This window comes from Aquila chrysaetos, chromosome 21, assembly GCF_900496995.4.
Source record: "Aquila chrysaetos chrysaetos chromosome 21, bAquChr1.4, whole genome shotgun sequence".
Taxonomy (NCBI): domain Eukaryota; kingdom Metazoa; phylum Chordata; class Aves; order Accipitriformes; family Accipitridae; genus Aquila; species Aquila chrysaetos.
The window spans coordinates 24,734,993-24,747,699 of NC_044024.1; the positions used below are offsets into that span (position 1 = coordinate 24,734,993).

General features: G+C 60.3%; 3 protein-coding genes across 15 annotated transcripts in view; all 3 read left to right on the forward strand.

Annotated features, from left to right (window-relative positions):
* HDAC8 (histone deacetylase 8) overlaps positions 1-4,595 on the forward strand; it is a 46,585-nt gene extending 41,990 nt beyond the window's left edge. For all 13 annotated transcript variants that reach the window (XR_005931063.1, XM_029996946.2, XM_029996952.2 and 10 more), the window contains one exon: positions 3,507-4,595. Coding sequence is in view for 12 of the 13 variants with exons in the window: in XM_029996946.2 (XP_029852806.1) it covers positions 3,507-3,529 (23 nt within the window). In the remaining variant the exon portion in view is untranslated. The remainder of the gene's footprint in view (positions 1-3,506) is intronic.
* Positions 4,596-5,715: 1,120 nt separating this feature from the next.
* On the forward strand, positions 5,716-6,741 carry CITED1 (Cbp/p300 interacting transactivator with Glu/Asp rich carboxy-terminal domain 1). Its single transcript, XM_029996957.1, has 2 exons — positions 5,716-5,849; positions 5,982-6,741. Exon 2 carries the CDS (start codon positions 5,994-5,996, stop codon positions 6,444-6,446), a length of 453 nt encoding a protein of 150 aa, XP_029852817.1. The 5' UTR covers positions 5,716-5,849; positions 5,982-5,993; the 3' UTR covers positions 6,447-6,741.
* A 931-nt stretch (positions 6,742-7,672) lies between these two features.
* Positions 7,673-12,265, forward strand: RPS4X (ribosomal protein S4 X-linked). Its single transcript, XM_029996958.2, has 7 exons — positions 7,673-7,745; positions 7,993-8,070; positions 8,635-8,815; positions 9,257-9,354; positions 10,464-10,635; positions 11,310-11,467; positions 12,107-12,265. Exons 1-7 carry the CDS (start codon positions 7,743-7,745, stop codon positions 12,206-12,208), a joined length of 792 nt encoding a protein of 263 aa, XP_029852818.1. The 5' UTR covers positions 7,673-7,742; the 3' UTR covers positions 12,209-12,265.
* Positions 12,266-12,707: the final 442 nt, after the last annotated feature.

Consider the following 12,707-nt stretch of genomic DNA (forward strand, 5'->3'; position numbering starts at 1 on the left):
CCTGTCAATAAGAGAGAAACCCCTTAGTGGACTGCCTGGAGCTGGGGGTTAATGTTTGGATGTAGGACAACCTGGAGGCTATGTAGGGCTGAATGAGAAGCAGATGCTTTCAAAGAGGATATGTTCCAGCTGCTTCTGATGCATGGTTTTCATTCCCTTTTGTACCACAGTGTCTGAATTCGAGAGAGGAGAGCTCACATATTTAGCCCGTCCCCTGCACCATGGCTAGCTTTTCAGTTCCCCAGCCTAGTTTTTCCCCAGCCTCTCCAGTCCCCAGCCCAGTTTTGACTCCTAGACTTCCTTCCCAGTTGCTGACAGTCCCGTTATCACAGCTTGGTGAACTACCACTTCCCATGTGTACACTCATCACCTGAGTTACAAGACTGACATAGGGTATTTTACCTTCTTCTGCCTCTTTGGTTTAAATTACCATTTGTTGCATCAAAACTCCAAGTTCTGTATTTTTATGCTGTGAGCTCAGGTCCTCATCCTGCATGCAAGTTTAGTTGGAGCTTGTCAGTTAGAGAGTGAACCCTGCAACACAAAAATAGCCCTGGCACAAGTCTTTTCTCTGAGGCTGTGCTTTGCCCTGGAGCAAAGTTCCCATCCTTTGCTCCCAAGACAACAGGAGTGCTCCGATTTGGTGGAAGTAACTCAGAAAACAGCCAGGTCTTCTAGTGTCTTACAGAGAGATGAATAAAAGGCAAGACTCTACGCTTGCTGAAGTGGGCTTGTAACATGGCACAGTACTACCTCACCTGGATCACATTCAGGCAGTTGTCCCCAAGCCTGTGTGAGGGACTGCTGCCTGGGAGGAGGTGGAAACCTGCAGGACTGGTCTGTGCCCATCCTTTGGAGATGGGCGACTTCAGTGCGGGTCTGTTGAAACACTTCTTTGGGAATGTTTGGTCCACCACCTGATCACAACTGCTTATGCTTTGTTACATACAGCTCCCCCACTCCTTTTCTCTCCTATGCACGATGATTTTTGTTTTCTTTTTTGTTGTGTTGCAAAAGAGCAGTCTTTATTGTCATCTGTCAAAGTGCTATCTGGGGCATGAGGCAGTTACAAACTCTGTTCCCAACAGATACTTGACTTATGGGCTCCCAAGGCAATTGCAGCTTAACTAGAACCCCTCTCTTGGGCTGTCAGACCTCATCAGACTCTCAGGAGCAGGAAGGCTTGGAAATTCATGCCCTCCTCAGTGTCCATTCTTCAACAGCAGACCTAGGAGAAGGACCAGGGCCCCCAAGCACTGGGAGCAGGGAGGAGAGAGTGAGCAGGGCACTGCAGGCTGTGCTCTGCCTGGATGGCACCTCCTCACCCTCAAGTGGCACTTCCAGCTCAGCTCACAGCCACTTCCCCTGGGAACTGAGCACATTCCTGAAGGAGCTGCAATGCCACGGCCACTGCAAGCACTGGATCTGATGGGAATGTGTGTTTTGTGCCTATGAAGGTTTCTCTGCTTGTGGAAGGAAATGGGATTTAGTAGCCATGGATTTGTAGGGGAGGGAGAAAGGTGGATCCCAGACATTTTTGTCTTCCCTGATAGTACCTCTCAAAGGAGCCAGATATGTGCTTGGGGACCAGCTGGCATGAGCATGGTCTGTGCCCTAGACGGGCTGCTCATCTGTTTGGGAAGGGGTCTGAGACCTCAAGCTTGGTCAGCGCTGCGCTCAGTGCTCAACTAGTTCCAGGCCATGCTGCGTTTTCCCCTGCGGTGGCCAGGTTGCCTCCCATGTAGATCCAGACCTGTGGCTGAGCACCCAAAGGCTTCCCAGCCAGCATCACGTGTGGCTGAAATGAGGCAGGAAGCTTGGGTACTGGATAGTGGGATTCCCTCTGTCATTCCACCCGCTGAGAGGAAAACTCTGCCTGTGGCAGACGGGAGAGCAGAGAAACCCCGTTCCTCCCTCCCCAGCCATCACAGAGAGGCTGGTCCAAGAGTCCAGTGCTTTCCAGGACTGGTTTTCCCTGCGGTGAGTTTTCTGCTGCACTTATAGTGGCAGTACCAGAGGAAGCAGGAGCGAGTGGGGTAAGGAGGGTCCATTCCCCTTGGCAGTGAAACGGTGATGGATGGAGCAAGGCAGAACTGCAGCCCCTACTCCAGGCTGTACAGGGGGATGTGGCACTGCCAGCCCTGGGGGAATGGGCCTGCTGGGTGCAGGGCTGGGTGCTGGATGGACTGACAGCAGTAGAGCCATGGCTCCTGCTCTTAACTGTTGCCTCCCAGCATTCCTTTGCTGCCTGCTTGGCTGTGCTGGCAGCTGCTGGGCTTTCCATCCCCTCCTGCTCCAGCAACCGTGGCCCCAGGTACCATGCAGAGCAGTTAGTGTGAGTGCAGAGCATCCAGTCCCCCGGCACGCAGGAAAAGTCTTTGTCATCTGCTTGGGATGTGAACCACCATGTCTAAATGGAAATTGTGGGTGAGGAAGCAGCAAGGAGAGGAGAGGGACTGCCAGCCCAGCCTGCAGGCTCTTTTTAGCACACTTAACTGCTCCAGAATTGAGGGTTGGCTGCCAAGTGCTTTGCCCAGGGTCCCACAAAGCCCCAGCTACTCTTTATTTCAGGCCTAACGAGAGACCCTGGTCTGCCTTTGGCAGGAGCGTGTGTAGTGTCCTTGGGACTAGCTCCCGCAGCACTGGCCTCCCTCCATTGGCCCTTGGGGCTGAGCCAGAGCCGCTGTGCTCTTCTCAGAGCTGCCTGCAGGGCTGGGCCTTGCCTGAGGGCAAAGGAAGGTGGTTCCCCACCTGATCTCCATGCATTTCCTCAGGAGCTGGGACAGTCCTCTAGCCAGGCAGGAGGCTGAAAGCTGTTGGAGTCCAGGGCAGGTGGCTGGGTCAGTGCTGCCAGCTCCTGCCAGCCTTGTTCAATGCCCTTGCCCATCTGTCTTGTCCCTGTCCCCAGCAGAAGCTGGGGGCAGCAAGACAGGGCTTGTAAGTCCTTTTCACTCTCTGTGCATGTTGTGATGTGTTGGTGTTAGAAGCAGAGTAGGAGGAGGTGGGTGGGAGATGCAATGGCCATGGATACCCTGGGGTGTCCATTCCCAAGCACAGGCCAATCCTAGGGAGGGGATATCCCCCCTGACCTGTCCAGGAGGGAAGGAGGAACAGCATTGTTTCAGAGCTGGAAGGGAGGGATGTATGCTGCACACTCTTGGCAATGCATCCAGCCTGGAGGAAGGACAAGGCAGCAGGGAGTGAGCATGTGCCCCTCTGGTGCTGGCCCATGAATCCTGAACCAGCGATCAGCCTGCAGGAGAAACTCATAGCAGAAGCAGTGGCAGGATCTTTGGTAGTTCCCGAAGTCTGGCTCGGAGGAGGGCAGCAGCCTCTGTGAAGGGAGTGAGGGGCCAGCAGGGACCGGGGTCTGCGCTGAGCCTGGGTTTCCTGTATCACTGCCCAGTCTGTCAGGTGTAGGTGTGGCACCCCTGCCCCTGGCCAGGCCACTCCATCAGGCTGAAATATCAGTGGAAATACCCTTTTCTGTCTCCTTTTATTTGCAGGGAATCTGAAGCATGTTGTTTAGCGGAGAAGGAAGGCTCAAGTTTCCGCAAGAGCATTTCCCGTGGGGAAGACGGCGTGTTTATGTGAGCAGCTGGTGAAATTTGTGGCTGTGGGGGAAATTTGGAAGAAATTACTGTTGGTTGGTTGATTTTTTTCTCTTTAAAGAAGAAAAGCTGCTGCGCACCATGAGCACTGTGGCTGTCCCCAGGCAGGAGTGTGGGCCCTCCAGCCACAGCCTTCCAGTGCTGGCAGAGCCTCCCTTGCTCCTTTCTCTTTCCTGTTTTAACACCACAGAGTTTATTCTCACAACTGGTTTTAAATGTTTTGTAAGAGAGGGGCTCCTCAGATCTGTGAACCCTCCCCAGCTGGCAGGAGCATGGCCTCTGAGCTGCCCACCCAGGGAGTGGTACCGAGGGCCAGCCGGGGCCTGGGCCACGGGCTGTGCCTCTTACCCACAGAAAGGCACAGCTGTTGTTTTTTTAACTGGGAATTTTTTTAAAATAAAGTATTTGAAATACTCTTCCAGCCCTTGCCTTTCTTCCTGCGCCCACCCTGCCTTGCCAGTGCTCTTTTCCACAGCACTTCACATGTTCAGCAGAGGTCCCGCCAGCACTGGAAAGCAAAGATCTGCAGTTGCATTTGTGACCGTCCCTTCCAGCCCCATCACGTAAGGCAGCACAGATACCTCCCCCCCGAGAGCGATGAGTGGGCTCCTGAAATCCTGTGCTGAGGGGCCAGACCCTGGGGATGCTCTCCAGAGTGGCGAGGGAGATGCAGGGCAGGGTGGCTACTCCTGACCTGAGAGATCTCAGATGAACCTCCAGATGCCCCAGCGCCCTATAAGAGCTGCCACTCAGCATCTCAGCGAGGCATCTCAGCAAGGGGACAGGTATACAGGTATCGGGCAGATCCATCCCGGTGCCTCGGGCTGTGGAGCCTGGCCTCTGCTGCCCTTGTCCGCTCCTTCACCTGGCCCACAGAGCTTTTATTTGTGCTGTTTCTTTTTAAAGATGTCCAGTTGCTGTGGGAAAGCATATTTCCTGTCGCTTTAATTAGATTATGCTGGAATAAATAGCAAGACGAAGGGACTCCCAGCCTGGCCTGGCTTTGTTGTGATCTCTTGTTTTTCACTGCCGATCCAAACAACAGGAAATCCAGTGTGGAGGGAGTTCAGCTGGACGTGGCTCCCATGTCCGCTGGAGTGACTCCTGACCCCCTCCCTGCTTCCCGCCGTGTCCCCCTGGCGCCTGCTGCAGTGGGGTGGGGGGAGACCAACGTTGTGTGGTGACTGCTGGCAGAAGGCTGGCACTGCCACTGGCACAGCAAAGGCTTTCAGTGCCCAGGGGAGATGTCAGCCCTGGGGATCGTTCAGCCAGAAGAGTGAGATATGAGAGAGCAGAGAAGCTGGCCGGCTGCCCCCTCCAACCCACATTGGGGCCCGATGTGCTCTGACCCTGCACCAGGCACAGACAGCCCTGCAAGCCATGGGACCTGCTTCAGGAGCACCACTGGGAAAACAAACAATAGGAACCCCCCCAAGTATCAAACATTGTGGCACTAAATGGGGTTTAGGTGTGGTGCAGGGAGAGCTGCACCCAGTGATTGGACTGTAGGGATATGGCACCCTAAACCAGGCAGGTTGCCCACCCAGACAGCTGGGGAAACTGAAGCAGAGGGTAAAGCACCTCCTCCGTCATCTCTGTCCACAGGCCTAAACGCAGAGAGACAACTGGAGCTTAGCTTGGTGCAAAGCAAGAAAAGTGCAAAAGGAGGGACAAAGGCTCGTGGGGTACCCCCAGTGCCCCCTCAGCTGACCCCCTCACACCCAAATCCCCCTCCAGCCAACTGAGGGCACCAGCCCACATCAACCTCGCCAGCCCTGGCACCAACTGAGCCCCCTTCTTGCCCCCCACCCTGGATAGGTGTTAGAAGGGTGTCCCAGCCTGGATGGGGGGAGGCATGGGGGTTCCCACCAAAGAGGTTGTGAGGCAGGTGGGAGAACATGGTGCGGTTGGGGGTGTCCAGGCTGGGTGGGGAAGTGTGGGAGGTACCAGCCTGGATGGGGTGACATGGCGGGTCCCAGCCTGAACGGGGAGGACACGGAGGGGCCCAGCCTGGGGGGGGGGGGGGCACGGGGGCCGGCCGGGGGCCGGAGGTGCCGGCGCCGCCCCCGGAGGCCGTCCTGCCCCGTCCCTCCCAGCCCCGTCCGCCCGCCGGCCCCGCTCCGCTTCGACTTTCCTCGCGGCCCGGCCGCACCGGGGCCGCTATAAATCCGGCGGCGGCGGCGGCGGCTGCCCGGGCCGTGCAGGGAGCGGAGCCGACCGGGGAGCAGGGCCGCCCAGGTAAGCGCCGGGGGAGCCGGGCGCCGCTCCCCCCCCCCCCCCCCCCGGCTGGGTACCCCGCCGTACCCCATCTGCCCGGGGCGGCGGGGGCGGGCAGCCCGCGCCTCGCTGAGCGCTGCCGTGTCCCCGCAGGCGCCGGAGGAGATGAGCTCTCTACGGTGCTCCTCCCGGGGCACGAAGAACCGCGAGGTGGCGGCGACCCTGCGCTACCGCTCCGGCACCGGGGCCGGGGAGCTGCCGGCCGCCGCGGGGGGCGCTCCGCCGCCCCCCGCCGCCCCTTTGGCCCTGCAGACGGCTCCCCACCTCCTGGCCAGCATGCACCTCCAGAAGCTCAACAGCCAGCACCGCGCCGCGGGGGGAGTCCGGCGCTCCCAGGAGCCCCGCTCGCCGCCCGGCTGGGGCTTGGGGACGCGGGGCGCGGGCAGCCGCTCCCCCCCGGCCGCCGGCCCCGGCATCATCGACTCGGACCCGGTGGACGAGGAGGTGCTCAGGGCTCTGGTGCTGGAGCTTGGCCTCGACAGGGCGGACGAGCTGCCGGAGCTCTGGCTCGGCCACCACGAGTTCGACTTCCCCGCGGACCTGCCGGCCGGCTGCTGAGGCTGGAGGGCGGCTGGGGCCGGGGCCTCCCGCGTCGCCCCACCGGGGACCCGCCGTCAGGTGCCGCTGAGCGCGGAGAGCGCCCCGGCTGCCCCACGGAGGGCGAGGGCCGGCGCTGCGGGCGGGGTGGGGGTGCAGGGAGCGCTCGGAGCCCGGCCGAGGGTGGGAAGGGGCCGCCCTCGGGGCTGGAGGAGGGGTGGGGCCGCGCTGCCCGCCCCCAACAGGGAGCCGCCTCGCTGGACCAGGCAGGCGGAGGTCTCAAGGTGCTGTCTAATAAAATCTGGAAGGACCCTTATCCCCCCGGCTGTGCCCCTTTCCCTGTCCAGCTCAGCGCTGGGGCGGACGATAAGGAGGTCCGTCTCCGCGGGGGACCCCGTAGGAAGCGGCCCGGGGTGGGAGGAGGGTCTGCCCCCCGCAGCTCCCGAGCCTTCTCCCGGCTTTACGGTGGCGCCAGGGGTGCCACCTGCGCGGTGTTCCCATCGTGTCACCCCCGCCGTCCCGCCCGCGCCCCGCTGCGGGAGCGATGCTGCGGGGACCTGCCAGGGGCCGCCCGGTGCGGGGCCGCTCCGCTCGGCTGCCTGGCGGGGCGCGAGGGCCTGGGGGTATCCCGGGGGGCCCAGCTGGGGACCGCTGGCCCCCGAGCTGCTTTCGGGAACGGGCACTCAGGCCCGGAGGGCTGCGTGGGGTCCCAGCTCCACCCCGGCAGGGGCCGTGGGCGAGGGGAGGGCGGTGGCCCGGCACGAGTGTTCCTCCCGGCTCGGCTCCCGGGGCAGCCGGGGTACCCGGAGTCTCCGAGCCCCCCGCCCAGCCCCGGAGTGGGGGGGGGGGGGAGAGGGGGGGCTGTACGACCCCCGAAACCCGCACACCCTCTCCCGAGCCGCAGGGGCACAACGTGGGGGGCCGTCCCACGGCACCGGCAAGAGCCGGGAGGGATCCGGTCACCCTCCGACGACTTCCCCCCGTGCCCCCCCCGGCACGGACACAGCGGCCCGCTGCCGGGAGCGGGGTGCCCCCGTCAAGGCCGCTTGCAGCGGGGAGGGGAGGGGGCACCCCACCTTGCTGCTGGGGGCTGCCCAGACCCCTCCTCCCTCACCTCCCGTGGGCAGCACGTCAGCAGGTCACCGCGGGGAGGGCCGAGCCTGTCCCGCGGGGGGCGGAACACGCACCCCGGCTGCCCTGGCACAGGGCGGCGCTGGACCTCCGGGCCGGCAGGGGGCGCTCCGCCGCGCGGCCGCCGCGCCCGTGGGTATCAACCGCGGACCGGAAGCGGCAGCCCTTTCCCGGCGGAGCGCAGCCATGGTGAGAGCGCGGCGCGGCTGCTACCCGCCGCCATCCGCTGCCATCCACTGCTCGCTGCGGGCTGCTGCCCCCCCCCGCCGCGTCGCGGGGCGTGGGAGGGAGCCCGCCGCCAGGGCCGGGGTGGGGCGGGAGCCCGGGGGGGCCGGGGAGGGACGGCTGGGGTGGCCGAGCCGGGGCGGCTGGGGGGGGGCTGAGCCTGGCGGCGGCCCGAGCCTGGCGGCGGCCCGTAACGCATCCCGTCCCGTAGGCCCGTGGCCCCAAGAAGCACCTGAAGCGCGTGGCTGCGCCCAAGCACTGGATGCTGGACAAACTGACGGGCGTCTTCGTGAGTGCGGGAAGGGGTTGGGGATGGGAATGGGGCCGGGCCCGGGCCGCCTACGGCAGCGGCGGTCCCCGCTCTCTGCGGGCCCAGGCGGCTTTGCAGTCTCACCAAGGGGGTGCTCGGGCCCGGCGGGGTGTGCGGGCGTGCTCAGGCACACTGTTCGGGCGCTGGTGGTGAGCTGGGGCAGTTGGGCAGCGCCGGAGAGAAGGGGTGCTTCCTGTTAGGGTCTTTGCAAGCAGCTGTTCTATTTCCCCCATTTGCCAGTGGGGTAGTTGGCTGCTCTCTTTGAACCTGCTTGTTGTGTTTTTCCTTAACTGGGGTGGGTCAGTAGATTGTTGCATGGTGTTGGGGGCAGTGTTCTGTGAGGCTGGCAAGGCTTGGGGGAAGGGTGCTGTGAATACCAGGAAAAGATATCTGCAGCGTATCACTGCCTGCTTAGCAGTTAGGCTCCACACAACTGTCCTTGGGTGCTGCTGTGAGAGCTGCCGGGGTGGTAGCATTCTTCCTCTGGGGACAGTCAATGCTGATGTTGTGCTTGAGCACCCAGCAGAAAGCTTCTGTTTGCAGGCACCCCGTCCATCGACAGGCCCTCACAAACTGAGGGAATGCCTTCCGCTCATCATCTTCCTGCGGAACAGGCTGAAGTATGCCCTGACAGGAGATGAGGTCAAGAAGATCTGCATGCAGAGGTTCATCAAGATAGATGGCAAAGTCCGCACAGACATCACCTACCCTGCAGGCTTCATGGGTGAGCACAGAGGGCTGGGCCAGGTACCTCAGGCAGCTCTGCTGCATTGATGGGGGGATGTTTTGTGAGGCTGGCATGATTTGGGGGGAAAGATGCTTTCCTGGTGGGGTTGAAGAAGAGGTCTGTATAAGCAGTTGTTATTTAGTTTGGAGTTGTGCACTGCAATGAATACCAAAGCCAGATATCTGTAGCCTATAACTGCCTGCTTGCATATGCGTAAATTGCTGTTCAGACTTCAGCCTTTTGCAGTTTTTGCTAATTTGCACTGTATTGCAGTAAAAGATGTGAGTCTGTGGTCAAGAGGAGATACCCGCCCCATCATTCACGCCTGAAGTGTTCCGCAGTCACTAGTTCTTTTAAACCTGAGCTTTGTGCTGAGTTACAATGTTGGGTAATGTAGCTGATAACAGCTGCTGTTTCATTTCCCCTCTCTGAAATCAGATGTCATCAGCATCGAGAAGACAGGTGAGCATTTCCGCTTGGTGTACGATACCAAGGGCCGGTTTGCTGTTCACCGCATCACAGCTGAAGAGGCCAAGGTGAGGGCTTCAACTTGGGTTAAGCGTGGGACCAGTTGGGTTTGGTCGGGCTGGTGTTTCCTCTTCGGCATGTTCTGAACAGGAGCTGCTGGCTCTCTTCCCTGAGAGCTGAGTCCATGCCACCCTTGAGAACATCAGGGCCTCCAGTGTTGGGGTGTGAAGCCTTTAGCAGGGGGAAGTCTTGTGGTGACATGAGAGCAGCTCCTAAATGACTGTAGGTGCATTGTCTGGTGCTTGAAATGACCACTGTTGGCATGGGCTGGGTTACCTTCACAGGGAGCTTTGGGGTGGGGATGGCTCTGCTGTGGCGTGGTGAGCCTTAGCGTAGGGCTCCACAAGCTAACAGTGATCAGAAACATGGTACTGCTTGCCGTGCAAAAGCTTTGAAGTCCTTCCCGGGTCTGTTACGGAAGTGTTTACAAAACTGCCCTCTGGCCCTAGGTGTCAGGGAGTGACTCCTGCACGTGTTTCTTTAACCCAAGCATGATGGCATGCCTGAGCTGCGGGTCTGCAGGCTACTTCGCACGTTCTTCCTAAGGGCAGGCTGTGCAGGCACGTAGTGATGCTGAGGGGAGAGATGGCTGTGCCACAGCCAGCTGTGGTGTGCGTTTGGGGCCTCTCTGCTCCCCCGTGTTAGGCTTTTACCTCTGGCTACCACTCTGTATTGACCTGTGAGTCCCAGAGTGGCTGTGAAGGAGTCAGGAGTGAAAGGCAGGAGGGATACAGATCTCTCTTGGGTCCTGAAGAAAGGCAGCCTGTTCATCCACTGTGTGACCACGGGCTTCAGGGCAAAATGAGGAAACTACCCTGGCGCAGGCTTTCCTAGGAAAATGCAGCCAGTGTTTGTGGCAAGGCCATAGCCCAGGGTGGCCTCCTGTTCCTGGAGCACAGGTGTTTTCTGGTGGGGCTGTAGCACAGCTGCGTGGCAGCCCTGTGAGAGGCATTGCTGGGGCAGTGAGCTGGGCAAGTCACTGCCCAGGCTCCTGTAGCGAGCCCTGGAGCGTCTGGGTGTTTTGCTTGGGGTCTGAGGGCTCTCTGGGGACCAAGAGTCCTGTGGTCCATGGCGCCACTCACTGCCTCAGCTAAGCAGTGTTGGGTTTTGTTTGCAGTACAAGCTGTGCAAGGTGAGGAAGATCTTTGTGGGCACCAAAGGAATCCCTCATCTGGTCACCCACGATGCTCGTACCATCCGCTATCCAGACCCCCTCATCAAGGTGAATGATACGGTCCAAATTGACCTGGAGACAGGCAAGATCACAGATTTCATCAAGTTTGACACAGGTAGGTCTTGCATCCCATGTAAACACTGTACTCTTCCCCACTGTGGAGAGCAGTGTGGAAGTTAAATACAAATGTCAGACATCTTTGTTCTAAAGTAGAGAGGCAGTGGTGGTAGCCTTGGGAAAGGGGTTGTTTCCCTGGGGCACCTCCACCTGGAGCCGGAGCAGGGATTCCTCCCATGTGCTGGCAGTGGGAGGCGTTTGGCATAGGGTCTTGGAGCAATTTGGAGAGCAAGCAGGAACCAGGTAGAAGCAGCGAGCTGATAGAGTGGCTGTTTGAGCCTGGCTCTCACAGAGCTGTGAGCGGAAAGCTCTGGGCAGCTGTAGGGAGATTACTGGCTGTCTACTGTGGGAGGAGTTTTCAGTTGCAGACCCATGAGCAGTGCCAGGACAAGTGGTACAGGAATGCCTCCTTGGTGCTGACACAACTGAGAAGGTGGTGGGGAATGTTTGGTATGGGCCTTGGGGCCAGAGAGCTGTTTGGCTCCTCAAAGTGTGCCAGGGTTCCTGTGGGATGTAGGTGTCACCAAGTGGTCCAGTGGCTGCTCTGTGGGCCGGTGCGGCTCTGTCCCTTCCCTTCTTCAGCAGTGCTCCTCAAAGAGCCCAAGCGGAAGGGTGGGCTTCACCATGGCACCTGGTGCCAGCTCTTGTCACACCTGTCTTCCTTCACCCCAGGTAACCTGTGCATGGTGACCGGCGGTGCCAACTTGGGTCGTATCGGGGTGATCACCAACCGGGAGAGACACCCTGGCTCGTTCGCCGTGGTTCTCGTGAAGGACGCCAATGGCAATAGCTTCGCCACCAGGCTCTCCAACATCTTTGTTATTGGCAAAGTAAGCCTGCGCCGACGCGAGGCGGGGGGGTTCCCCCGTGTTGTTGGGGGCTGCTGGCTGCAGCACAGAGGCGTTGGTGTCTTCTGTAGGCAGCTGCCTTCCCGCACAGCGAAGCTCCAGTGCTGGCATCAGTTCTGGCTCCGCTCCCCGTGCTTCTGCCCGCTCCGGGCTGACCGCTCGGGGAAGGGGAAGCAACCGTAAATTTAGCAATGGGGACATTTTTGAGAAGCAGCCTTGTGGTTTTCTAAACCTGAGAGTTGGGAGCTGAGCCGTGCTCAGTGCTCAGATCTTGGTGTGACCCGGGCAGCTGCTCTGACTGAGAGTGCCCTCCCCGCCCAATGCCTCTCCTCTGCTGTCTCGCCATCCCCGAGGGGCTCTTTTGTCCAGGTTGGAGGGGGGTGGTGTTTCGGCTGAAGTGCGTTCGTTCTTCACGGACGTGACCGAAAGAGGCAGATGTATTGCTGGTACACCTTTGGCGCCTTCCTAAGGGGCTTCTGCTGGGCCAGTGCTGCTGCAACCCTGTGTACATGGCCCAGCGCTGGGTAGGGGCTGGCTTCTGCTGCTTTTCCCCCTATGAGGGAGAGCTCTGCCCCTGTCCAGATTTCCTGATGCAAGGTAGCTGCTTCTCCTTTGCTGCAGGGTAACAAGCCGTGGATCTCCCTGCCCCGTGGAAAGGGCATCCGCCTGACCATTGCTGAAGAGAGAGACAAGAGACTGGCGGCCAAGCAGAGCAGTGGGTGAACTCCAGCTCAGGCCGGCAGTGGTCCTTTCAGTCTATTAATTAAACCATTTCCCAAATGGCTGTGTGACTGGCTGGGAAGCATCCCAGGGCTGGAGGGAGTTGTGCCGTACCAGTGCGAAGGCATGCTCTGCTCTCCAGAAGGGCCTGCTGATGAGGGAGCTGAGCAACTGCCAGAGCCAACTCCCAGAAAGGCAAGGAGGAGCAGTGGGGAGAACCTCCAGGCTGCTCCGTCCCCGAAAAAGCGTTGGCACACGTGCTCCTGGACGTCATTCCCAGTAACATGCTGGAGGACCAGGGGCCTGGGAAGAGCCAGCTGGGCTCTCCCCGGGGACAAGGGTGCCAGACGGGCTTGAGGCCCTCTGGGATTGCCCCCGGCCGTGGGACTGAGCAGAGAGGGGAGGCTCTGTGACCAGCGCCAGGGGTGGGGGGTGCATTGGCCGGTTGGCTGGGCTCCGAGGCGGGTGGCGCTCGGCGTCCCTGAGCCCGGCTGGCGGCTGC

Bases quoted from the DNA above. Each gene is read 5' to 3' on its own strand.
- CITED1 (XM_029996957.1), top strand. From the start codon at position 5,994: ATGAGCTCTCTACGGTGCTCCTCCCGGGGCACGAAGAACCGCGAGGTG.
- RPS4X (XM_029996958.2), top strand. The intron at 8,816-9,256 runs GTGAGCACAGAG...CTCTGAAATCAG, and splicing joins CTACCCTGCAGGCTTCATGG to ATGTCATCAGCATCGAGAAG. The intron at 10,636-11,309 runs GTAGGTCTTGCA...CCTTCACCCCAG, and splicing joins TTTCATCAAGTTTGACACAG to GTAACCTGTGCATGGTGACC.